This window comes from Trachypithecus francoisi, unplaced genomic scaffold (genome assembly GCF_009764315.1).
Source record: "Trachypithecus francoisi isolate TF-2019V2 unplaced genomic scaffold, Tfra_2.0 Lachesis_group3, whole genome shotgun sequence".
Taxonomy (NCBI): Eukaryota; Metazoa; Chordata; class Mammalia; order Primates; family Cercopithecidae; genus Trachypithecus; species Trachypithecus francoisi.
Genome location: NW_022681468.1, coordinates 117,279,150 through 117,306,374, shown reverse-complemented (window position 1 = coordinate 117,306,374; position 27,225 = coordinate 117,279,150). Strand labels below are relative to the sequence as shown.

The 27,225-nt window shown below is 36.3% G+C and overlaps 1 protein-coding gene across 14 annotated transcripts in view; it reads right to left on the bottom strand.

Moving 5' to 3' along the window:
• MYO9A (myosin IXA) overlaps positions 1–27,225 on the bottom strand; it is a 321,205-nt gene that overhangs the window by 111,661 nt on the left and 182,319 nt on the right. For all 14 annotated transcript variants that reach the window (XM_033189506.1, XM_033189505.1, XM_033189513.1 and 11 more), the window contains 3 exons: positions 21,588–21,663; positions 17,744–17,887; positions 16,093–16,132 (listed from right to left, as the gene is read on the bottom strand). In XM_033189506.1, coding sequence (XP_033045397.1) covers positions 16,093–16,132; positions 17,744–17,887; positions 21,588–21,663 — 260 coding nt within the window. The remainder of the gene's footprint in view (positions 1–16,092; positions 16,133–17,743; positions 17,888–21,587; positions 21,664–27,225) is intronic.

The window sequence follows — 27,225 nt, the reverse complement described above, 5'->3', positions numbered from 1 at the left end:
GAGAGACTCCGTCAAAAACAAACAAACAAAAAAAAAAAACAAAAAACAAAGCATAGTCCCTATTAAGCCTCATCATGATGTACTATACTATAAATTAGGAAAATAGGAGTTAGACACGAAGCAACTAAAGTATACAAAGTAAAGATAGTTAAACCACACAATATTTATGGTAGTGAGTTTGTAAGTGGAAAGAATGTATCTATACAGATGTAAACTATATGTTATTTAAAAAGTAGTAAAAAGTCAATGTATGAGAAACACAAGATTGTGTTAAAAACATCACAAATTTTCAAGTCTAAAGGTATTTATTTTGACAATATAAACATTAAAATAACAAAACCACGCAAATTGAAAGAAGTACAACACACATGTAAACCATCTGAATTAAGGAAATGTTATTTCCTACAAATGAAAAGGTTTATCATCTGTATGTAAAAAAAACTTGTAAAAATTATTAAATAGACATCACAATAAAAAAAAAGGGCAGATGATCTGACGAGGCAATTCTCAAAGTACAAACGGCAGGTAACAAAATCATAATCCATTCAATCTCACCTGTATTGAAGGAAAATGCCATTTCTTTTAAAAAAGGTTTCCTGCATCAGTTTGGCAAATACAGTAAAGACTGACAAGAGTCAGTATTCATGAGGTGGTGGGGAAACAGACATACACTATATACTCACTGTTCTTAGGAATGTAAATTATTATAACTTTCCTGACGAGAAATTTCAAATCTAGATATTTATTCTAAGGAGTTATCAAACAAGATCTATGTTTTTTATAATAATACACTTCAAAAATAGTGAAAAATTATAGAGATATGCAATTATACAGAATTATTTATATAAAGTACGCTTCATTTACACAACTGAATACTCTGCAGCTCATAAAGTTACTGTAAACCTATATTTCCTGACATGGGAAAATATTTGCAAACACTATTGATTAAAAAAAAAAAGCCATGTAAAACAACATACATGTAAAAAGGGTATTTGTGCTAAATATTAGACAGTTTTGTTTTATTAGCACTTTTGAATTATCACAGCTTCACTGTATGTATACTCATGAAAAATAATTTTTCATACGAGTCAAGAATCAATTAGAATAATTCATAGGTTACCCTTATGTAAAAACAAATTAGCACTGAAGCCTAAAATAATTCCTCCACTTCTACTTTCAAGATACTATTGAGAAAAAGACCTTGGAAATAAAGTTTGAGTTTAAATTGTTTTTCACTATGAAAAAAACACCAGAGGGACTATGTAAAATAAAATAACTACTAAAAAATCTTTGCTGTCAGGTACATTGTAAAAGTTTGTAAAACCAAACATGACATTCATTTCTGCCTCAGTCATTCCAATTTTTTTCATTTGCTTGGAATACTCTATTGCCGGGCTTTCACAAGACTTGGTTTTACTTGGCACTGAATTTGTAGTTTAAATGTAACTTTCTCAGAAAGTTCTTGCTTAAATACTGAAAAAAATAGCCCACTTCTTTGTCAATTACATGTCACTTAATTTTCAACACCGCATATAATATCATCTAAATTATTTTTTCATTTATTTGTTAATTTGTATATTGTCTTCTTCTTCTCTAAAAAATAACCTCCTGGAGTGCCAGGCACTGTGGTTCAGGCCTGTAATCCCAGCACAGTCAAGGCAGGCAGATCACCTGAGCTCAGGAGTTGCAGACCAGCCTGGGCAACATGGCAAGGTCTCTTCCCTAAAGTACAAACATTAGCCAGGCGTGATGGCGAGTGCCTGCGGTCCTAGCTATTCAGGAGGTGGAGATACGGGAGGATTGCTTGAGCTCAGGGCCAGAGGCTGCAGCAAACTGGGATTGTGCCACTGCACTCCAGCCTGGGTGACAGAGCGAGACACTGTCTCAAAAAATAAAAAATAAATAAAAGATAACCTCCCAGAGGATTCTGACTGTACTGTTCATCCCTGTACCCTCAATTTCTAAAATAATGTCTGCTTCAGAGTAGGATTCAATAAATATTAGCTTGAATGAATTAAATACCTAGTAACGGGCCAGGTGTGGTGGCTCACGCCTGTAATCCCAGGCATGAGGAGGCCGAGGACAGTGGATCACCTGAGGTCAGGAGTTTGGGACCAGCCTGGCCAACATGGCGAAACACCATCTCTACTAAGAATACAAAAAATTAGCCAGGCGTGGTGACAGGCGCCTGTAATCCCAGCTACTCGGGAGACTGAGACAGGAGAATCGCTTGAACCTGGGAGGCAGAGGTTGAAGGGAGCTGAGATCGCACCACTGCACTCCAGCCAGGGCGACAGAATGAAAATCCATCTCAAAAAAAAAAAAAAAAAAGCTAGCAACTAACGAACTTTGAGTAATGCTTTCCCTATCAAGTGGAGATATGACTTCTTCCCATATACCTAACAATAACCTGGTCAATCAACAAATGTTCAGAGTCATTACTAAAGGTCAGGCTCTGTTGTAAGTGCTAGGGATACATTGCATTCAAGTTCAGGCTATTAGGACATTAAAAAATAATTCAATCGCGCATAAGGTTTATGAAAAAAGATGAAATATGACCATAAATCTAGAGGTAAAGGGATACAGAGTTATTTCCTTTCTTAGGGCTTCAGTTCCTTGTCTACTTCTTTCCTTTCTTAATTCCATCATTATGGTTGAGTTTATTAAGCTTAGTTAACCAGTTTATTATTTTTTCAACAATTATCTACACTTGCTGTGCAAAGTGCTGTAGACAAAAAGATTAATAAGATATTGCTTGAATATAGTGTAAATGCTTGAGTCTCCCAAAATTCATATATTGAAACCTAATCCTGGTGTGATAGTATTAGGAGGCAAAGGAGAGGGGCCCTTGGGAAGTAGCTGGGTAGTGGTATTAGTACCTTGATAGAAGAGGCCCAAAAGAGCTGCCATGTTAAAACACATAGAAGGTATCATTCCATGAGGAATGGACCATCACTAGACATCAACTCTGAAAACTTGATTTTGAACTTCCCTGCCTCTTGTGCTGTAATATATTTCTTTCGTTTATAAATTAACCAATCTAAAACATTTTATCATAGCAGCCCAAACAAACTAAGGCATTTCTCATGTTATTAAAAAGGACTAAAATGGGTAATAAAATTAACTTCAAGGCTGGGCACAGTGGCTCGCACCTGTAATCCCAGCACTTTGGAAGGCCGAGGCAAGCAGATCACTTGAGGCCGGGAGTTGGAGACCAGTGAGGTCAATATGGCAAAACTCTGTTTCTAATTAAAAAAAAAAAAAAAAAAATAGCCGGGCATGGTGGCACATGCCCATAATCCCAGCTACTGGGCGGCTGGGGCACAAGAACTGCTTGAACCCAAGAGGCAGAGGTGGCAGTCAGCCAAGATCGTGCCACTCCAGCCTAGGTGACAGAGTGAGACTTTGTCTCAAAAAAATAATAAATTCAAGATTTGAGCCTAAGTGACTATAAAAATGTACTAGGGGAGCAACACAGTAAAATTACTTTGAGCATGAATTTTGAGACAAGGAAGATATTAAAGTACAAATGTACAACTGGGCTATGCAGCTGTCACTAAAAGAATGTAACTAAAAAAATAGGTGATGTTAGAAAAGTAGATCTAATACAATTGACAGTTTCAAGTTATGAGGGAATAAATTCTAACATGAAAAATGGGAAAGTACTACCAAAACAGAGCTATCATCTTGTGGAAGGATGAACTTGAGCTCATGAAAACAGCCTCTGCATTTCAAGTGGATGCTTGTCTGAAGCAAACTAGGCTAACTTGTTATCCAAAAGTGAACGGCTGTGTGTCATCTCAGAGACAAAGTTGTACAAACTAAGTGCTGACTGGCTCCTGTTGAGAGGTTTGATGGAAAGGCTCCCTGTAATAACAAGGATCTCAGATTGTTTTGACTTATCCTGCAAAACCCAACCTAGATATCATCCCTTCCACCCACTACTTCCACCTACCCACACTCCATCCCTACCTAACTTATCCCTACTTCTTAAATACAGAACTTTGTCTGGGATGAATTTTGTGAGTTGAGGATATTTGGTCTCCTAGCACATACTCAAAAAATTCCTCAGGATAGGGATATATCTTATCTAGCATAGACTGTGTAAACAGAAGATATTTTAAATAAAAAGTTAAAATGAATTAAAAGTAGTAAGAAGTTTAAAACATATATATTCAATAAGTAAAAAGGTCAAAAAGTTAGTATGAGTCTAAATTCCTTTCCCTCAATGATCTTTTTTCCAATAGCTTTACTGAAACAAAATAAGCTGCACGTATTTAATGTATACAAATTATGACATATTCATATAGCTATGAAACCATCACCACAATCAAGATAATGAACATATCTATAGCCCCTAATGCTTTCTTTGTTCCTTCTCCCACTTTGTAACTCCTCTCTTTTCCCTAAACACTGCATGCTGCTTCCTGGAAATCTTTTTTTTTTTGAGAGCGGAGTCTCACTCTGTCACCCAGGCGGCAGTGCAGTGGAGCGAACTTGGTCACTGCGACCTCTGTTTCCCGGGTTCAAGCAACTCAGCCTCCTGAGTAGTTGGGACTACAGGCACTCGCCACCATGCCCAGCTAGTTGTCTGTATTTTTAGTAGAGACGGGGTTTCACCGTGTTGCCCAGGCTGGTCTTGAACTCCTGAGCTCAGGCAATCCGCCCACCTTGGCCTCCCAAAGTGCTGGGATTACAGACGTCAGCCACCACACCTGGCCTCTGGCAATCTTTAATCTACTTTAGGTCACTGTATATTTTTGGTTTTTCATCTTTTTTAAAATGACAAATAATAATTTTATATATTTATGGGGTACAATGTGATATTATGATACATGCATACATTGAGTAGTGATTAAATCAGGCTAAATAAAATATCTCACATACTTATTTCTTTGTGGTGAGATCACCTGAAATTTACTCATACAGCAACTTTGATATATATAATACATTATTATGAACCACATTCAACCTGCTACACAAAAGATCACTAGAACCTGTCTACCTGAAACATTATCCTTTGACCAGTATTGTCTCTTTCCCATCCCACTCCTACACCCCAAACCTTTGGGAACCATAACTCTACTATATACTGCTATGAGTTTGTCTTTTTGTTCTTGTTATGGTTAAAAGAAACTTTTTATTTAAAAACAATATGACATTTTAATTTTAATTAGCATTCATTAAGTAGCCAGTTTTTAATTCCTGGGGAACAAACATGTATAAATATCAAGCATTATATAATTGATAATTACTAATGTACTTAACATTAGATAATTAAGTTAGTGTCTTCCTCCTTTCCAATTTGTATGCCCTTTATTTCTTTTTTTTTTTTTTTTTTTTTGAGACGGAGTCTGGCTGTGTCGCCCAGGCTGGAGTGCAGTGGCGCGATCGGGGCTCACTGCAAGCTCCGCCTCCCGGGTTCATGCCACTCTCCCGCCTCAGCCTCCGAGTAGCTGGGACTACAGGCGCCCGCCACCACGCCCGGCTAATTTTTTTATTTTTAGTAGAGACGGGGTTTCACCGTGTTAGCCAAGATGGTTTCGATCTCCTGACCTCGTGATCCGCCCGCCTCGGCCTCCCAAAGTGCTGGGATTACAGGCTTGAGCCACCGCGCCCGGCCTGCCCTTTATTTCTTTCTCTTGCTTACTTGCTCTGGCTAGATCTTCCAGTACTATGTTGAACAGAGAAAGTGGTGAAAGTGGGCATCCTTGTCTTATTCTGGATCACAGAAGAAAAGCTTTCCATTTTTCCTTGTTTAGTATGTTCTCTGTGAGTCTGTTGTGTGGTCTTTACTGTGTTGAGGTACATTCGTTCTGTCTATATCATGAGAGTTTTTATCATGAATGAGTGTTGAATTGTCAGATGCTTTATCTGTTTCTATTGAAATAACTGTATAATTTTTCCCTTAATTCTGTTAATGTAATGTATTGCATTAATTGATTTGTATATGTTAAACCATTCTTGCATCCCTGGGATGAATCCCACTTAGTCATGATAAATTATCTTTTTAATGTGCTTTTGAATTTGGTTTCTTAATTCCATGAGGATTTATGCATCCATGTTCAATCAGAGACATTGTCCTATAATTTTCTTTTTTGTTGTGTTCTTGTCTGGTTTTCTTATCAAGTGCTTGAAAATAAGTTTGGAAGAATTCTCTCCATTTTTCTGAAATAATTTTAAAAGGACTGAGATTCACTCTTCTTCAAATGTTTGGTAGAACTGAGCAGTGAAGCTGTCAGGTACTAGACTTTTCTTTGATGGGAAACTTTACTACTGATTTGAACTCATAGTCGTTACCGGTTTCTTCAGATTTTCTATTTCTTCATGATTCAATTTTGGTAGGTTGTATGTGACTAGGAATTTACCCATTTCTTCTAGGTTTTCCAAATAGTTGCCTTATAGTTGTTAGTAACAGGCTCTTATGATCTCTTATATTTCTGTAATATCAGTCATAATGTCACCTTTTCACATCTCTCAATTTGAATCCTCCCCTTTTAAAATTTTGTCTAGCTAGAAATTTGTCGATTTTTATCTTTTCAAAACACTAACTCTTAATTAATGTTTTGTATTTTTTAAGTCTCTATTTCACTTATTTATGCTATGAGCTTTATCATTTATTTTCTTCTATTAACTTAAGGTTTATTTTGTTCTCATTTTTCCTAGTTCCTTGAGGAATAATGTTATTGGTGGTTTACTGGAGATCTTTCTCATTTACTGACATAGACAATTATTGCTATAAACTTCCCCATTAGAACTGCTTATGTTGTAGACCACAGGTTTTGGTACATTGCATTTGCATTCTCATTTGTTTAAATTTTTCAAAATTTCTTTTTTAGTATCTCCTTTGACTCATTTGTAGTTCAGAAGCATGTTGTTTAAAAACTATTTGTATACAGTTTCTAAAAAACCTTCTATTACTGATTTCTAGTTTAATCCCTTATGGTCACAAAAGATCTTCCCCAATTTGAAATTTCGTTTATTATTATTATTATTATTATTATTGTTATTATTTTGAGACAGAGTCTTGCTCTGTCACCCAGGCTGGAGCCCAGTGGTGTGATCACGGCTCACTGCAAGCTCCGCCTCCCAGGTCACGCCATTCTCCTGCCTCAGCCTCCTGAGTAGCTGGGAATACAGGCGCCCACCACCACGCCTGGCTAATTTTTTTGTATTTTTAGTAGAGACAGGGTTTCACTGTGTTAGCCAGGATGGTCTCAATCTCCTGACCTCGTGATCTGCCCGCCTCAGCCTCCCAAAGTGCTGGGATTACAGGTGTGAGCCACTGCGCCCGGCTCCCAATTTGAAATTTTTTAACTTACTGAGACTTGTTTTGTGGCCCAACACATGATATATCTTGAAGACAGTTTCATGTGCTAATTAAAAAAATGTGGGCCAGGCATGATGACTCATGCCTGTAATCCCAGCACTTTGGGAGGCCAAGGTGGGTGGATCACCTGAGGTCAGGTATTAGTGATAAGCCTGACCAACATGGTGAAACCCCGTCTCTACTAAATACAAAAAATTAGCCGTGCGTGGTGACACATGCCTGTAATCCCAGCTACTTGGGAGGCTGAGGCAGGAGAATCGCTTGAACTTGGGAGGTGGAGATTGCAGCGAGCCAAGATCATGTCATTGCACTCCAGTCTGGGTGACAAGAGCAAAACTCAGTCTCCAAAAAAAAAAAAAGAAAAAGAAAAAAATGTGTATTCTACAACTGCTGGGCAGAATGTTTTGTAAATGTCTGTTAGGTTCATTTATCTAGAGTGCAGTTTAACTATCATTCCTTACTGATTTTCTGTCTGGCTGTTCTATCCATTGCTGAAAGTGGAGTGTTGATGTCCCCTATAATTACAGTATTGCTCTCTCTCTCTCCCTTTAGGGTTAATAATATTTCCTTCACATATTTGTGGGTGCTTGGGTGTTGGTTGCATATATATTTACAATTGTTATAGCCTCTTGTTGAATTGATCCCTTCATCATTACATAATGGTCTGCTTGTCTCATTTTACAGTTTTTGATTTGAAGTCTATTTTATCTGACATAACTACAGCTACTCACGCTCTCTTTTGGTTTCTTTTGTGTATAATATCATTTCCCATTCCTTCACTTTCATTCTGTGAGTCTTTATAGGTAAAGTGATTTTCTTGAATGCATCATATAGTTGGGTCTTGTTTATTCATTCCACTAGTCTGTATCTTTTAATTGGAGAATTGAATGCATTTACATTCAAGGTCATTATTGATAGGTGAGGACTTACTCCTGCCATTTTGTTAATTGTATTCTAGTTGTTCTGTATATACATTTTTACCTTTCTTCCTCTCTTACTATTTATCTCTCTGGTGGTTTTCTTGAGTGTTAAGCTTTAATTCTTTTCTCTTTCTTATTTATGTATCTGCTGTTGTTTTGTTCTTTCAGGTTACTATGGGGCTTACATTTTAAAATCTTATATTTATAATGGACTATTTTAAACAGATAATAACTTTGCATACAAATACGCTAGACTTTTATCCCCATCCCCCCACAACTTATAACTTGCTGCCTTAATTTACATCTTTTTAAAATCATATGTTACTCAACATCTAATTGTAGCTACAGACATCACTGACCATTTTGAGTTATAACCTTTATATTAGAGATTTAAAAGACTATATGCCACCATTACATTAGTAATATATTCTGAGTTTGAAAGTGAAATTGCCTCTACTGGTTCTAAATTTGATTCTGAATTTACTTCTACCAGTGAGTTTTATTCTTTTGCATATTTTTATCTGGTAGTTATCATATTTCTTGGGTCCCTGTATTGACTTGTGCCATTTGGTGAAACAGTTGCCTCTTCCAATTTTATGGGGTAACTTTCATAAGAAGATATTTTCCTGTAGATGGATTCTAGGGTGGTAATTGGGTAGGGTGCTTTGGCTTTGGTTCTAGGTAGGTGCAGCAGTGTAGTCTCTGTGTAACTTCTTTAGCTGTAGTCAACATCCGACGTTACTGTCTCAGTGACTTAGGCTATGGGTGTTTACCAAGTTGGTGTGCTACTCCAGTACTATATTGGTGCCACCAAGCAAGCCAGTCCTCTGGTCCTGGGGAGCATGCACAAGGCATGAGTGACAGTTCCAAGCCATGCATGTGGTATATGCCTGTAATCCCAGCAATTTGGGAGGCTGAGGCTGGAGGATCACTTGAACCGAGGAGTTCAAGTCCAGTCTGGGCAACATAATGAGACCCTGCATATTTTTGTTTGTTTTAAAGTGCAGTGGGCCAGACACAGTGGTTCATGCCTGTAACCCCAGCAATTTGGGAGGCCAAGGCAGAAAAACTGCTTGAGGTCAGAAGTTCAAGACAAGCCTAGGCAATATAGTGAGATCCTGTCTACCAAAAATAGAAAAATTAGCCGGGCATGGTGGTGCATGCCTGGATTTCCAGCTACTTGGGAGGCTAAGGCAGGAGAACTGATTGAGCTTGGGAGGTAGAGGCTGCAGTGAGCTAAGATCGCACCACTGTACTCCAGCCTGGGTGACAGTGAGGCTGTGGGTAAAGCCACCATGCAAGCGATCTTGATGCCAAAGGTGTAAGTCCAAAGCATGGTTGTTCAAGCAAATGAAAAGGCAGTGTCACCAGGAGCAGAGCAGAACTACCAGACAGCCTGGGCCTCAGACCCTGCAGGGTACACATGCAAAGCATGGTGGTTCTGTAGGTTGCATCATTGGATACACACCAGTCCACTGGCTCTGGAAGGTGCACACAAAAAGCACCAGTTCAGCCAGTTGTAGGGACAGTGTCATCAGGGGTGGGGATGCTGGGTGGGCTGGTCCTCAGGACCTGTGGTAAGAGTACAAATCCATTCGTCATGGGGGTGGTGCTGGCAAGATTGGGGCAACCAAGTGGGCCCATCCTCAGGCCCTCAGTGAGGGCACACATCTGATGATCACAGGAGCTGCATTGTCAGGGATGGGGCTGCTGAGCAGGCTGATCCTCAGGCCCTAAGACATTTCTTTGGCAAAATGTCTATTTAAGTCTTTTGCCCATTTTTAAAACAAATTGCTTTTTTGCTATTAAGTTGTTTAGACTCCTTATATATTCTGGACATGAACCCACTGACAGATGCATAGTCTGCAAATATTTTCTCCCATTTACAGTTTGTCTCATCATTCTGTTGATTAGTTCCTTTGCTGTGCAGAAGCTTTCGAGTTTGATGCATTTGTCTATTACTGCTTTTGTTATCTGTGTTTTAGGGGTCAGAGTCAAGAAATCAATGTCCAAAACAGTATCATAGAGTTTTTCCCCTATGTTTTATTCTACAGTTGTCCCTCAGTATCCATGGGGATTGGTTCCAGAACCACGCTGAGAAAACAGAATCTGTACATACTCAAGTCCGATGGCCGGCCCTGCAGAACCCATAGGTACAAAAAGTTGGTCCTCCATAAGAGTGGATCTTGCATCTCACAAATACCATATTTTTGATCCACATTTGGTTGCAGATGTAGATCCCACTGATATGTACGACTGTATTTATTTTTTAAAACCCATGTATAAGTGGACCTGCACAGTTCAAACCCGCGTTCAAGTTTAACAGTTTCAGGTCTTATATTTAAGTCTTTAACCCACTTGAGTTGAATTTTTTTCCGTGGGGTGAGATATGGTTCCAATTTCATTCTTCTACATGTGAATATCCAGTTTTCCCAACATCATTTATTGAAGAGACTGTACTTTACTCATTGTGTATACTTGGCACCTTTGTTTAAAGTCAACTGACCATAAATGTACGGGTTTACTTCCGAGCTTTTAATACTTTTCCATTGGTTAATATATATTTTCTTCTGCCAGCTCCACGCTGTTTTGATTACAATATCTTTCTAATATATTTTAAAATCGGGTAGTGTGAGCCTCCAGCTTTGTTCTTTTTGTTCAAGATTGCTTTGGCTATTTGGGGTCTTTTGTATATTCATATGAACTTCAGGATTTTTTTTTATTTCTGTGAAAAATGAAAATGGAATGTGAGAGGGATTGCACTGAATCAGTGAATCACTTTGGGCAATATGGAGATTTTAACAATATTAATATTTCCAATCCACTAACACAGGACATCATTTGTTCATTTGTGTTGTCTTTGATTTCATCAAAGCTTTATGATTTTTTTGTATACAAATTTTTAACATCTTTGGTTAAGTTTACTGTAAAATAGTTTATATTTTTTGATGCTATTGTAAATGGGATGGTTTCCTTAATTTCTTTTTCAGATAGTTCATTTTTAGTTTATAAAATGTTACTGATTTTTAGGCTGGGTGCACTGGCACATGACTATAACTCTAGTACTTTAGGAGGCCAAAGCAGGAAAATCATTTGAGGCTAAGACTTCAAGACCAGCCTGGGCAACACAGAGAAAGAAGACTCTACCAAAACAAAAAAACCACAAAAATTTAATAGCCAGATGTGGGAGTGTGCACCTGCAGTCCTAGCTACTGAGGAGGCTGAGGTGGAAGGATTGCTTGAACCCATGAGTTCAAGGTACAGTGAGCTACGATCATACCCCTGCACTTCAGCCTGACTGGCAGAGTGATACCTTGTCTCTATTTAAAAAAAAAAAAAAAAAAAAAAAAGGCAAGAAACACTGCTGATTTTTGTATGTTGACTTTGTATCCTGAAACATTACTGAAGCACATTACAGAATTTATGTATCAGTTCTAACAGCTTTTTAGTGGGGTCTTGAGGATTTTCTATACAACGTTATGCTGTTGACAACCACAATATCACTTCTTCCTTTTAAATCTGTATGCTTTTTATTATCTAATTTCTGTGGCTAACAATTCCAGTAATATACTGAATTGAAGTGTAACTCTGTATGCTTTTTATTATCTAATTTCTGTGGCTAACAATTCCAGTAATATACTGAATTGAAGTGTAACAGAAGCGGTGACAGTGGGCATCCTTTTCTTGTTCCTGATCCTAACAGAAAAGCTTTCAACTTTTCACCAATGAGTATAATGGCAGCTGTGGGCTTGTCACATATTGCCTAATTATATTGAGGAACACTCCTTCTACACCTAATTTGTTGACCTTTTATCATGAAAGGCTGAATTTTGTCAAATTCTTTATCTGCATGTGTTGAGATGATAGTATAGTTTTTGCTATTCATTGTGTTAATATGGTAAATCACATTTATTGATTTGCATATGTTGAACCATCCAAGAATAAATCCCAACTGATCATGGTAAATGATCCCTTCAAATGCTGTATTGAATATGGTGTAATAGCATTTTGATGAGGATATCTGCACTATTCACAGTAGCAAAGACTACTGTGAATAGTGCTAGAATGAACGTACAGGTGCATGTGTCTTTTTGGTAGAACAGTTTATTTTCCTTTGGGCATGCACCCAGTCATGGGACTGCTGGGTTGAATGGGAGTTCAACTCTTAGTTCTTTGCGAAATCTCCGAACTTCTCCATAGCAGCTGAACTAATTTTCTTGTAGTATTTTCGTATTGCTTTGCTATTAGGGTAATGCTGGCCTTGTAAAATGAGTTTGAGGTATTCTCTCCAGTTCAGTTTTTTGAAAGAGTTTGAGAAAGACTAGTATTCATTTTTCTTTAAATGTTTGGTAGCGTTGCATCGTGAAATTATCTGGTCCTAGACTATTCTTTTATGAAAGAATTTTTATTACTGGCCAGGCATGGTGGCTCACGCCTGTAATCTCCTGAAGAATGTCCTATGTGTGCTTCAGATGAATGTGTATTCTGCTGCTGTTGATTGAAACGTTCTGTATATGTCTATTAAATGCATTTGGTCCAATATTTTCTTCAAATTCACTGTTTCCTTATTGATTTTTGGTGTGGATGGTCTGTTCATTGTTGAAAGTGGGGTACTGAAATCCCCTAGGATTACTGTATTGTAGTTTACCTCTCTCTTCAGATGTCTCAATATTTGCTTTATACATTTCGATGCTACAATATAAATACAAATATACAATGTTGGGTGTATATATATTTAAAATTGTTACATCCTTTTGATGACCAGACCCCTTTTTATCATTATATATTGACCTTCTTTATCTCATCTACAGTTTTTGACTTTATTTTGTCTAAGGATAGTGCTGCTGTCTCTTTAGGTTTTATTTGCATGGGCTATTTTTTTCCATCCCTTAATGTTCATTCTCTGTACACTGTTAAAGCTAAAGTGAGTCTCTTGCAGGTAGCATATAGATGAGTCTCTCTTCTTTTAATGCACTCAGGCACTCTGTGTCTTTTAATTGGAGAATTTAATCCATTTACATTCAAACCAGTTATTGATAGGTAAAGACTTACTAGTGCCACTTTGTTATTTTATCGTTTTGTAGAGCCTTTCTCCCACTACTGCTGTCTTCCCTTGTGGTTAGATGGTTTTCTATAGTGGTACGACTTCCATCCTTTTATCTTTTGTGTATCCACTAAAGGTGGTCACCTTGAGGCTTACATAAAAGCCAGTCATATACTTAAAACTGGCTATTTTATGCTTATAAAAACTAAACTTTCATTGCATGCATAAACCCTACACTTTTACTCACCCTTCATGTTTTATCTCTTTGATGTTACATTTTATATCTTTTTATAATTTGTGTCCCTTCACAAACTTTTGTAGCTGCCATTGTTTCAACAGTTTTGTATTTCAGCCTTTACACTAGAGATATCATTGATTTACACACTGACATTACATAATTAGAATGTTTAAATTAGACAGTGTACTTACTTTTATCAGTGAGTTTTCTGCTTTCATATTCTCATGGTACCACTGTCTTTTAGCTTGAAGAACTTTGTTTAGAGAACTCTCAAGAAAGAAGTTCAAGAAAATAGAGTTCTATTTTCCTGTAAGTCAGGTCTAGCAGTGCTGAATTCCCTTAGCCATTGTTTGTCTGAGAAAGTTGTTATCTCTCCTTTTCATTTTTGAAAGACAAAATTGCTGGGCATAGTACTATGGTTGGCAGGTCTTTTTTCTCAGAGGATTTTGAATCCCACTACCTCTGGCATGCAAGGTTTCTCAAGAAAAATCTGATAATAGTCTTGTGGGGGACCCTTGTATTTAACATGTTGCTTTTTCATTGTTGCTCTTTAAAAAATACTCTGTCTTTAACTTTTGACAAATTGATTATAACATACCTTAATATGGATCTCTTTGGATTGATAGTATTTGGTGTCCTTTGAATTTTCTAGATCTGGAGTTCTATTTCCCCAGACTTGAGTAGCTTTCTGCCTTTACATCTTTGAAACTGTTTTCTCTCACTTTTTCTTTCTTCTCCTTCTGGTACTTTTTCAATTTATCTTGTTTCTCTATTTGGAACACACTTCCCCATTTCTTCATTTGCCTCTACCCTCTGTGTTTTCTGCACATTAGATAACCTAATAGCTTCTCCCAGTCCCGTTTCATGTAGAAGGACCTAACCAGTCAGTCTGGCCAGAAATTCTAAGGTACCTCTCAAACTTTTGTGTTTGTTCAAACTGCTGCCTTTGTTTTTTGTTGCCTCCAGGAAATTAGGATGTGCCAAGTTCTGTCAGTACCTCAAAACATTTAAGAGAGAAGTCATTCCCTCTAGACACAGCTAAAAAGGTTGAAGTGTTAAAAGTGTGTTCCAGCTCCTTCTATCGTCAGGGTGAAGCTGAAAGTAGGATTCTCTCTGCACTACGCTGGAGAAAGGAATTCTAGCAAACGCCTACATTTTAGATCAGACTGCATTATCTCATCTTAGGGGAAGAAAGTGGGCCCATTTATTTGTTTTCACTGGTCTAGAGACTCAGAAATTCAGTGTCCCATCAATTCCCAGAACTATATGGTTAAGGAGGCCATCTCTTGGGAGGGAGCTATGGCAGTTGTGATCAATCCATGAATAAACTCCTTCCAGGGATAATCTATAGAGACAATCTGCTCTAGCTTTACTGCTGGAGCAAGTTAGATGAAAAAACTCAGGAAACGCTGGAACTCACAGTCAGTATCCCAGGGGTCTACTGTTTGTTTGCTTGTTGGCTACCAGATACAGACTAGAGAGGAGCCCAATCCTCAAACAACAGCTACAGAAGTACACAGACAAACCCCTTCCAGAAATTAACTGGGGAGTGTGCTTTTTAACTACTTATCTGCATTGATCCAGGGGGCTGTAGTCCCTGGAAATGTCTGTGTGTTTAAAACCACCTCTTTGTTCTCTGTCACTGCAATTCATATTTTCTGAGATTTTATATACAGTATCTACTATTGCGTGTAATTATTTTGAGATTCATTCATGTTGTTACATGCATCAATAGTTTATTAACTTTTATTGGTGAGTTAAATATTCAATTATATGGATATACCACAGTGTGTTTAACCATTTTTCGGTTGATGAAAGTTTGAGTTGCTTCCAGTTTTTTGCTATTACAAATAAAGCTGCTATAAACATTAATAAAACAAACAAAGCAAAATGAAACAACAATCCCCGCAAAAAAATAAAAAACCAGAGCTATATTAACAGACGGCAAGTAATGCTCACCAAACCCTTCCCATTATTTATATATGGTTTATATGGGTTAATAATATTTTATGGCATGTGAAAAATTATATAAAATTCAATTTTCAGTATCCATTAATAAAGTTTTATTGGAATGCAAATTATAGCCGCACTTCTGCTACAACAGCAGAGCCAACTAGTTATATCAGAAACCATAAGCCTGAAAAGACAATGTCCCTTTATAGAGAAAACTGGCAAACATTTATTATAGATAATTGGATTAGGTAAGCACTAATCAGAAATTATTTTAAAATCAGGTACAATTCAGAATTTGACCTTAACTTGGCCCAAGGAGAAATGAAAAGACCTTAAATAAAGAGGCAATAACTAAACAACATTTATATTCAGGAGCTATTAAAACAATAGAAAATGGTATATACCACAAATAAATATTTAACTGAACCACTAGGCTTAGCCATTTCATAACAGTGTTATTTCTAAAATGGATTCAACTAAGTGCACAATCACTATCTTGGATACAAATAAGGTTATTTCTTGTTTTTGATGTATGAAGACTGTATGTGTAATAAAAAATAATTGTGTAGCAGAATACCAATACAAAAAGAGTTTTCATAGTACTCACCTTTGGAAGGGCAGGCTTGGGTTTGAAATTTTTGTTTCTCCTATAGAGATAAATCATTCATTAAAAAAAGCTACTGCATAAAAACAAAAAGAAAAACAAAAGCTACTGTAGAGAAGTAAGATTTCAAGGTCTCTCCTCAAACAATAGATTATATACCCACTACCAAGACTGTAAGTCTTCTATATGAAAACACTATCTGATTCAGCCAAGTAGGCACTTTGGGAAGGAAGAATAAACAAGGAAAAGACACCTGCCTTGTTATATAAGTATAAACACACCTGACGATTAGTAACACTGTGTTGTACATTCTAAGCTACAGGTTCATTTTCTTCAGTTGTTAGTAGCTTCTTGTACCTACAGAAGACTTATTTCTATCATTTCAAGACTAAGTGAGATGTTTAAGTTTCATAAATTTTTTAAAAACGTACTTATCACCAAAATGTAATCTTCCATTTTTGGTAATTAAAAATTCTTCTATTCCACTCATTTTTTTTTCCTTATTCAAACCTCAATACCATACTTAAATCAAGTCTTTTTAATTTTATTTTTAGCTTTTTTTATAGTCACAGAAAGAAGGAATAAAGTCCAACACTTATGAATATGGGCTGGGAAGTCAGAAAGACCTGGACAACAATCTATGGTCTACCATCTATTAAGGTATGATTTTAACATCTTTAACTTTTCATTATGTAATAACGTAAAACCGGGATGACAATACTACCTATAACTTAAAAGTTATTGTGAGGATTAAATGAGTTAATGTATATCTCTGGGGTACAGCAAGACCTACATAAATAGAACCTATTAACATTATTAAGCAGTGATTCAGACAAGGATTATGGAATCCAATTCAGTCACACCTCTAGCTAGTGGTCAAACGATATGCTTGGGAAATGTCTAAAATATGTTAATGCTAATAATTAATAACTTTTTTTTCCTTTTTTTTTTTTCTCTCAGAGACAGGATCTTAATCGGTCGCCCAGGCTGAAGTGCAATGGCAAGATCATGACTCACTGCAGCCTCAACTTCCTTGGCTCAAATGACCCTCCTACCTCAGTCTCCTGAGTAGCTGGAACTACATGCATGCACTACCACACTTGGCTAATTTTTTTTCTTTTCCTTTTTTTTTTTGGAGAGATGGGGTCTCTATGAAGCATGGTAGAGCATGGTTATGGCTATGTCTTCAACTCTATAATCAGTTTATAAGAAATGGAAAGCTTGGATAAGTGTCATATATCACTCAACCATTCACCATTTATAGATTTTCTTGCCTAATCTGTTAAGACTGCTAGAATTAAAGGATACCTGTAGTAAAAATTCGGAATCCTAAAAGGAGCTAACAGTTTTTTCTTTCTCTGAAGGTAGGGCCTGTCTAAACAATAAGACCTTTATTATCATCTCCATAATAAATATATTCAGTCACGATTCTCCTGATAATAAGGGGGAGAAAAATCAACAAAAACACAAGCTTTACAACACATGAGATTCATGGCTGTAAATGCTACCTAAACACCTTTGAGTCTTGTTTCAGTCAAAATTATTCCCATGAAAATAACACTTCACCATCTCCCTCCTTCATTTTTTCCTGCCAGAAATTTTAAACCAGACCAAAAAAAAAAAAAAAAAAATCACATTACTGATCAGTACTGACGTGAGAATTCCATGGGCTCTCTCCAGGAGTTTGCTGCTAGTTGAATTAGCAAATATTCCATCTTTATCAAGCAAGGAGGTGCTACTTGATAGTCTGCTCTGGCGAATCCCAGTTCTGCCATTCCAGGCAATATCAAATGTATCACTGTAAAAAATAGAATTTGCTTTAGTTAATCAAGACGTCTCTAATTAACACTATATTGCTTAAATAAAACTTTAAATACTAAAGTTAAATTTTAGAAAAAAAATGATTTCATGCAAATAATTGCCAATCAGTTGGGACTAACCTTTGTCTCATTCAGAACAAATTCCTATGAATTCCATCATATTCACATACAAATGTGCATGCAGATGAGCACATCATGTAGCTGACATCTTTAAATATATTATCATTCAACAACTAGTAACTAATATAATGGATTATAATATCTTCCCTCTTTGTTAGATTTTACAATTTTCAAATGCTACTGTAGGAATCTGTAATCCTAATAGACTATCCCATCCTATGGAATATCTAATTTCCTCCTGAAAGGTCTTATTCACACACACACACTCACTACTCACACACGCATTAAACTTACTAACTCCTATGAGACTCTAGACACTGCAGATATAGCAATGAACAAAATATAAAATTACCAGTGATTATAACGTAATAATTAATGGAGGGCTCTCCAGGTAAAGTACGTAATAATTAATGGAGGGCTCCCCAGGTGAAGTATGTAATAATTAATGGAGGGCTCTCCAGGTGAAGTAGTAGTATCCAACAACAAATGAATGGACAAAGAAAATGTGGTATATACACACAATGGAATGCTATTCAGTCATTAAAAAAAGGATACAGTCCTATCATTTGGACAACATGGACAAACATAGAGTACATTATGTTAACTGAAATAAGCCAGACACAGAAAGACAAACACTGCATGACCCCACTTATATGTGGAATCTAAATAAGCTGCTCTCACAGAAGTACTGAATAGAACAGTGATTACCAGAGACTGGAAAAGGTAACAAGGTGGAGCTGTGTAGTAAGGGGAGAGGTTGGTCAATGGGTATGAAGTTACAGTAAGACAAGAGGAATAAATTCTAGTCTTCTATTGAACAATGGAGTGATTATAGTTAACAATAAGGTATTATATACCTGAAAATAGCTAGAAAAGAAAATTTTGAAAGAGAAATGTTCCCACCACAAAAAAAGGATAAATATTTGAGATGATGAATATGGTAATTACCTTAATTTGATCATTATACAATGTATACAGGTATCAAAACATCACACTGTACCCTATAATATGTATAATTATTATGAGTGAACTAAAATTTTTTTTAAAAGAAATATCAGGGCCGGGCGCGGTGGCTCAAGCCTGTAATCCCAGCACTTTGGGAGGCCGAGATGGGCGGATCACAAGGTCAGGAGATCGAGACCATCCTGGCTAACACGGTGAAACCCCGTCTCTACTGAAAATACAAAAACTAGCCGGGCGAGGTGGCGGCGCCTGTAGTCCCAGCTACTCGGGAGGCTGAGGCAGGAGAATGGCGTAAACCCGGGAGGCGGAGCTTGCAGTGAGCTGAGATCCGGCCACTGCACTCCAGCCTGGGCGACAGAGCGAGACTCTGCCTCAAACAAACAAAAAAAAAAGAAATATCAGGAGATAGCTACTTACAACAATTTCACATTTGTCCATATTTATAAATCTCAGCTTCCATTTGCTTAGAGCATTTATTCAAGATATATAAATGGCATGTAATCAACAAACCCTTTAGAAATGCTTGTATTTTCACCATTTTGTGCTAAACCATTTAAAAAAGTCAATGAATCATTATCCCTAAGAAAATGTGTCTTCCCAAATGGGAGAATCATATTGCACTTAAGATGGTTTGTGTGTGCACTTATATTTTTCTCATTTAAAAAAATGAGTGCTACTCTGGCTTTAGGGGGAAAAAAAAAGAAAACAAAAGGAGAAAGAGAGAGAGTGAGAGGAAGGAAGGAAGCAAGTGAGGGAAGAAGGAAAGCAGGAAGGAAGGAAAGAATGAAGGGAGGGAGGGAGACGGAGGAAAAAATGTAGCAGAAAAATAGATTCCTGGTGAAGATGCTGTGAAAACTGTTGAAATGACAACGTATTCTGTGGTTAAGGACTGCTGAGGAAACAATTCTTTTAAAAAAAGGCAACAGAGGATTCAAAGCATTACATAAGTTGAGCTGATAAAGCAGTGGCAGGGCTTGAGAGGATTGACTCCAATTCTGGAGTTCTACTGTGGTTAAAATGCTATCAAACAGCACTGGATGCTACAGAGAAATTTTTCCTATAAAGAAGAGGCAACTGATGTAATAAATTTCATTGTGTTATTTTAAGAAATTGCCATAGCCCCTCCAATTTTCAGCATCCACCACCTTAGTCAGCAGCCATCAACATCAAGGAAAGACCCTCTACCAGCAAAAAGATTATGACTCACTGAAGGCTCAGATGATTGCTAGTTTTATTAGCAACAAAGTATTTTTTAATTAAGGTATGTATTTTTTAAACATAATACTATTGCACAATTGACAGACTACAGTATAGTGTAAATGTAACTTTTATATGCACTGGGAAACCAAAAAATTTGTGTGATTTGTTTTACTGAGAATTCGTTTTATTGTGGTGGTCTGGAACTGAACCAGAAACCCATATAGACCACTTCAGGTATCCAAAATGGAAAGTACAAAGAAAGAAACACGAACTAGAAATTAGGAAACTTAAAACCACTAACTGCTTTGTGAAATGAGGCATATCGCGGTTTCTTTTTTATATAATCAAGAAAATTGGGTTCTCATCTGATGACCAGGGTGAGAATACTGCCAACAGATGAAACTGAAGGTACACAGGTCAAGTTTAACTATCTAATTTATTTTGGGGTAAAATTTAACATGAAAATATGGTGGTAGATATCATAATTAGTCAAATACTACTGTTAAGAAAACAAAGGACATATAATATAAAGATAGCAAACAGTTTAATTTGTGGCATTCGAGGTGAATATATTTGTGGCTAGATGGGCTGTGACAAATCTTGCATATGAAGTTATTGAACCTAGACTTTTTTTTTTTTTTTTTTTACAATAAAGAGTCATGAAAAAGTTATTGAGCAGACAAGTGACAATTATGTATTAGAAAGACATAGTAACTCAATTGGAAAAAATGATCAGTGAAGTTATACCTTCATTTTAATGACAGACCATCCTTATTACCAGAGTATTAGGAAGCTCAATTTTTTGATGATGTTTAAAACACAGAGAATGCATTCTAGAAACAATGTTCTTCTCCTCATATAAATTACAATCTTTATCAAATAGTATACATAAAAAACAAAGAGACTTTATGAACTCATAAAATTATTTATATTTGTTACTGTCAAATTGTTCTCAGGAATTCGTCATTGAAAATAGTAAAAGGTAAGCTTTGGTAATCGCACTCACCCAAAAAACGTATTAGATGGTTTGATGTAAATCAAACTATTCAATTATTACTTCCCAATAAGATTTCTCCACAGGAAGCAGCAGAATAACCCTTTAATTTTGTCAAAGATATAAAATGCACGAAGGGTCTCAGCAATTAAAATATATGAGCTCATTTTAAATTATTCTGAAGAAACTTTTTCAAAATTGTAAAGCCGTTTTACCAGAAGCAACTGTAAACAAATTTTGTTAACTTTAACCTATTAATGTGTTATTACATCACTTATAAAGGATTTAAGAAATAAAACAATGCCTGAATTACTTCGTACTTTTAAAGTCACAAAAGTATCAACAAGAATGCTAGTTATTTCTTCTATATGTCTTTGAAAACATAAACCAAACACACTTACTGTTGGTTTTTTTCATTTAGAGCATTCAGGCCCTGGAGATCAGAAAGAGGTGTTCTGGGATTTTTCCGGGTTATACCTAGCAAAATTTAAAAAACAGAACATTTCAAATCAGTGTGAAGAAAAATGAAACGTGAAACAATTTTTCTAAAGACAAATGAAATTTAATAACGAGTATTTGCTAAATATTTCAGAAATATCTAAATAATTATATGACCCGTCTCATAACTGTCACAGATCTTAGTTAACAATGAACCCAATTAGAACATTTAATGATGAAATCTTTTATTTCTTCTTTCACTGAATCATTAACTTCAGGAAATACAAGGGTGACTGGACTGAAGGCCTAGAAGTGTACAAGTTCATTTTTATTTTTAGGTTTGGGGGGTACACATGAAGATTTGTTACAAAGGTAAACTCATGTAATGGGGGTTTGTTGTACAAATTATTTCACCCAGGTATTAAGCCTAGTACTCAATAGTTATTTTTTCTGCTCCTCTCCCTCCTCCCAATCTCCACCTTCAACTAGACCTCATTGTCTGTTGTTTCCTTCTTTGTGTTCACAAGTTTTTATCATTTAGCTCCCACTTATAAGTGAGAATATGCAGTATTTGGTTTTCTGTTCCTGCATTAGTTTGCTAAGGACAATAGCCTCCAGCTCCATCCATGTTCCCACAAAAGACATGATCTTGTTCTTTTTACGATTATACAAGTTCATTTCTTATTTTGATGCATCATTTTTTAGCAATATGTTTCTGACATGTTCAGATAAATACAATGAGTATCAATGTATTGAGAATTAACATTACAGATAAATACAATGAATATAAAAGACAAATTGCTTAAGAATTACCAATATTTTAAAAATGTAATGTTCTTCAAATCATATGATAAACATGTAAGTTCTATAAACATAAGTCTATCAATTTTTATAACACACAAACATTTAATATAAATAAGATACACTGGCAAAAAAGAAGTAAAAGTATCTCTACTCAAGATGACAATCTTGTAGGTAGATAAAAAAAAAAAGCTCATTTGAACTAATAAATGAGTTCTACAAAACTACTGGAAACAAATAAATATACAGTGGTGGCCAGGCAGGGTCGCATACGCCTGTAATCCCAGCACTTTGGGAGGCCGAGGCAGGCAGATGACTTGAGCTCTGTATTTCAAGACCAGCTGGCCAACTTAGACTTCATCTATACTAAAAATAAAATGTATATAAAAGTGCTTAGAAGAGTGCTTGGACATAGTCAACACTATATCCACATGAAGTGATTGTTATCTTTCTGTATGAATGAGGGAAACTGAAAATCCACAGAAGACTCTTTGTTCTGTTTAAATCATGCAAATGGGCCAGGCACAGTGGCCCATGCCGGTAATCCCAACAGTTTGGGAGGCCAAGGCAGGCAGATTACTTGAGCCCAAGAGTTCAGGACAAGCCTGGGCAACATGGTGAAACCCCATCTCTACAAAAAATACAAAAATTAGCCGGGTGTGGTGGCTCACACCTATAGTCGCAGCTTGAGAGGCTGATGTGGGAGAATTGCTTTGGACCCGGAGGTCGAGGCTGCAGTGAGCTGAGGTCGCACCACTGCCCTCTAGCCTGGGCGACAGACTGAGACCCTGTCTTGGAGTGGGGAGTGGGGAGTGGGAAGTGGGGACGGGGTTGGGGGAGGAGGGGCGGAAATAGCAATAAATATTCTGAAATGACATTTTTAAAAGTATAAAATGTCTACACTGAAAATTATAAAACATCCTTAAAAGAAAATAAAGACCCAACTAAATGGAATGCTACCTATGTGCATGAATTGGAAAACATAGTATTGTTAAGATGTCAATGTTCCCCAAACTGACCTACAGATCAATGCATTTTCTATTAAAATTCCAGATAAGGCCGGGCGCGGTGGCTCAAGCCTGTAATCCCAGCACTTTGGGAGGCCGAGACGGGCAGATCACGAGGTCAGGAGTTCGAGACCATCCTGGCTAACACTGTGAAACCCCGTCTCTACTAAAAAATACAAAAAGCTAGCCGGGCAAGGTGGCTGGCGCCTGTAGTCCCAGCTACTCGGGAGGCTGAGACAGGAGAATGGCATAAGCCCGGGAGGCGGAGCTTGCAGTGAGCTGAGATCCGGCCACTGCACTCCAGCCTGGGCGACAGAGCGAGACTCCGTCTCAAAAAAAAAATAAAAATAAAAAATAAAATTCCAGATAATTATTTTTGTAGAAATGAATGAGCTAATCCTAAAATTAACACGGAAATACAAGGGATCCAGAAGAGCTGAAACAATCTTGCAAACAATCTTCAAGAATGGCTTCAATCCAAGAATTTGAGGCTACAGTGAGTTATGATTGCACCATCTCACCCCCAGCCTGGGTGGCTAAGAAAGTCTCCATCTTAAAGAAGAAGGAAAAAGAAAAAAGGAGGAGACAGAAGAAAGAGGAGTAAATTTCTAGACAATACATTAGGCAATGGTTACCATTTTTTCATCAATTATTAAGTATTTTAAACATAAAAGTGGCCTAAATAATAATATACTAAACACTTATGATGGATCACTCAGCTTAAAATATGAAGCCCTGTGTAGCCCACTCCCTGATCCCATTTAAAAATCAACACATCCAGCCAGGTGCAGTGGCTCCCACCTGCAATCCCAGCACTTTGGGAGGCAGAGGTGGGCGCATCACCTGAAGTCAGGAGTTCAAGACCAGCCTGGCTAGCATGGGAAAACCCTGTCTCTACAAAAATACAAAAATTAGCCCAGCATGGTGGCATGCACTTGTAATCTCAACTACTCAGGAAGCTGAGGCAGGAGAATCACTTAAACCCAGAAGGCAGAGGTTGCAGTGAGCCAAGACTGCGCCATTACACTCCAACCTGGAGGACAGAGCGAGACTCCATCTCAAAAACAACAACAACAACAACAAACCCATCAGATCCCAAGATCTCCCATTTGTTCGAATTAGAAAAAAAGAATTTGAAAATAGCTATACTGAGATGGTATCAAATATTGTAACAACATATAATTGGAGTTTCAGAAGGAAAAAAGAAATTGCAGCAGAAAAATTTTTTGAAAAATATTGGCCACAAATTGTCTAAATTTGATGAAAAACAATGAAAGTCCAAAAGGTACAGCAAATCCCAAAGAAAATTAATATAAATCGTATTTAGAGACATGAGAATCAAATTGCTGAATGCCAAATATAAAGTCAAAGGAAAAAAGGTATACGACATATGAAGGAATAACAATGGGATGACATCTGAGTAATCATCACAAAGCCCTAAGAACATGGCACATCTTAAAAATGCAAAAAATTTGATAGTTCGTAATGATGTTAAACATATGCCTATTTCATGAAGTAACTCCACTCATAAGTATTTACTAAGGAATAAAAATATATGTCTGCAAAATGTCTCAAAAAAGAATGTTTATAGCACTGTTGTTCACAATAGCTCTAACTATATATATAACTCTTAACTACACCAATAAATCAATAAGCACAATTATATACATATATTACATAAATTAAATACCATGTGTGTATATACATATACAATGGAACACATCTGAGCAACAAATGACTGATACATGGAAAAATATGCATGAATACGTGCATAACTATGTTGCATAATACAATCAGAACACAAAATGCATACTGTGTAATCCCACTTGAGTAAAATTTTTAGAAAATGTAAAGCTGACTTATAGTAATCAATCTGTGGTTACCTAAAGGAGGTGGGAAAATGTACAAGAGAATAAGTTATCTGATGTAAGTCTTTCCTAATATTAATTTTTTTGTGTTCATATGCTTTTGGTTTGTTTCTTGTAAGCATTCTACAGCTAAATTTTGCTCATCTTCCTTAATTCATAATGTTTTTGAAACTGTTTAGTTTAGTCCATTTTAACTCCGTTTTAACTTACTGCTACAATGGATACATCTGGAATTTTTTTCTGACATGAGTTTATATTTTTTTATTTACCTTAACTATTACATGCTTTTATTCAGGATTCTATTGTTTTCTTTGTATTTTGGCTTCTTTTGTTCCACAAATTGTATACACTCTCTGCTTTATTTATCCTTAAATGTTTAACATACTCATGAATTCTAAACTAATAATCTCTTCTCTTTCCCTGAAGAGTACAAGAACATTCAAATGTTTTAAAGTCATCTCCTTCTCATTAGGGATGTTATTGCTACCCAATACTTACTTTCACCTTGTTTCCTTTCCTTCATCAAGCACATTAGGTATAAGTTTTATAAAACTGTTGCTTATTTAGATTTATATATACATTTATCAAGTTCTTTAGTATCAAAACTTTCTAGTGGGTTCAGCTTCTTTCTCAACTAAATTTTAAAAATATATATAGGTGAACATCTGTTCAGATTACTATCTAGCTTTATTAATTGCTATCATTCATATTTGCCTGGTACATCACGTCCATCCTTTTATTTTCACCAGTTTAATTAAAAATAATGTAGCTATCACTTAAACTATTGAAAAATTCATTGAGAGTTTAACTGGTGAGTATAAACCATTTACATTAATTTTAAATAATACTTGTTTCTGGCATTTTATTTCATGTTTTTCATTTATTTCACTCTTTCATTTTTTCCCTTTTTGGTTTTCACTTTATAGGGTTTCTTATGCTACCTTAAAAGATAAAAATTGTTATTACTGTGGTTGTCCTTAAGGCACATGTTCAATTTATTTACCTATACTGATTTCCTAAACTTGAAAAGATTATGTTAATTCAAGAGCAGTAGAGCTCCCCACTTTCCCTTCAGTTTTCACCAAAATGCATGCCAGTATCTTCTATATTTGTCTCTGCAAACCATCTGCAACCAGTAGTTCTGATCATATACAATTTTTTATTTTGGATATTCTTAGTTTCACGAAAAATAATCTAGGTATTTACTTGTAACTTGTATCAGGCTTAATGACATGTAATTAAACATTTTTTATTGGACTAAAAATTTCAAACAGTTAAACATATATATGTTAAGTACATAGTTAAATAAGTTTTGCTAAATGCATTCACCACACTAATAACTACCAAAGAAAGATACAAAACATTTCCATCATCACCAAAGTTGCCTCATGCCCCTTCTTGGACAATCTCCCACATGTACTTATGGGTCAAGACAATCACTAACTTGCTCTCCATACAGATTGGCTTGTATCGTCTAGAACTTTATATAAATGGAATAAAACAGTATGCTTTGAGGATAGGCCTTCCCTTAGCATAACACTTTAGTGATTCATCTGTAAAAGTCTTTTGTGAATATATACTTTGATTTCTCAGGTAAATAACTGAGATTTGAATTCATGAAACATATGGGAAAAATATGCTTATCTTTATAAAACTGACAAACTGTTTTCGGAAATGATACCATTTGACACTACCAAGAGACAGTATGAGAGCTCCAGTTGCTCCACATGCTTATCAGTTAGTATTTCAACTTCTTACATTTTAGCCCCTATAGAAGGTATTAGTGACCTTACTCAGATTATAATTTGTCTTTCCATAATGAATAACAAAGTTGAACATCTTTCATGAGAACACAGACAAATCTTCTTTTGTGGAAGTGTATGTTCAAATCTTTTGCCCATTTAAAAACTGGCCTGTTTATCTTA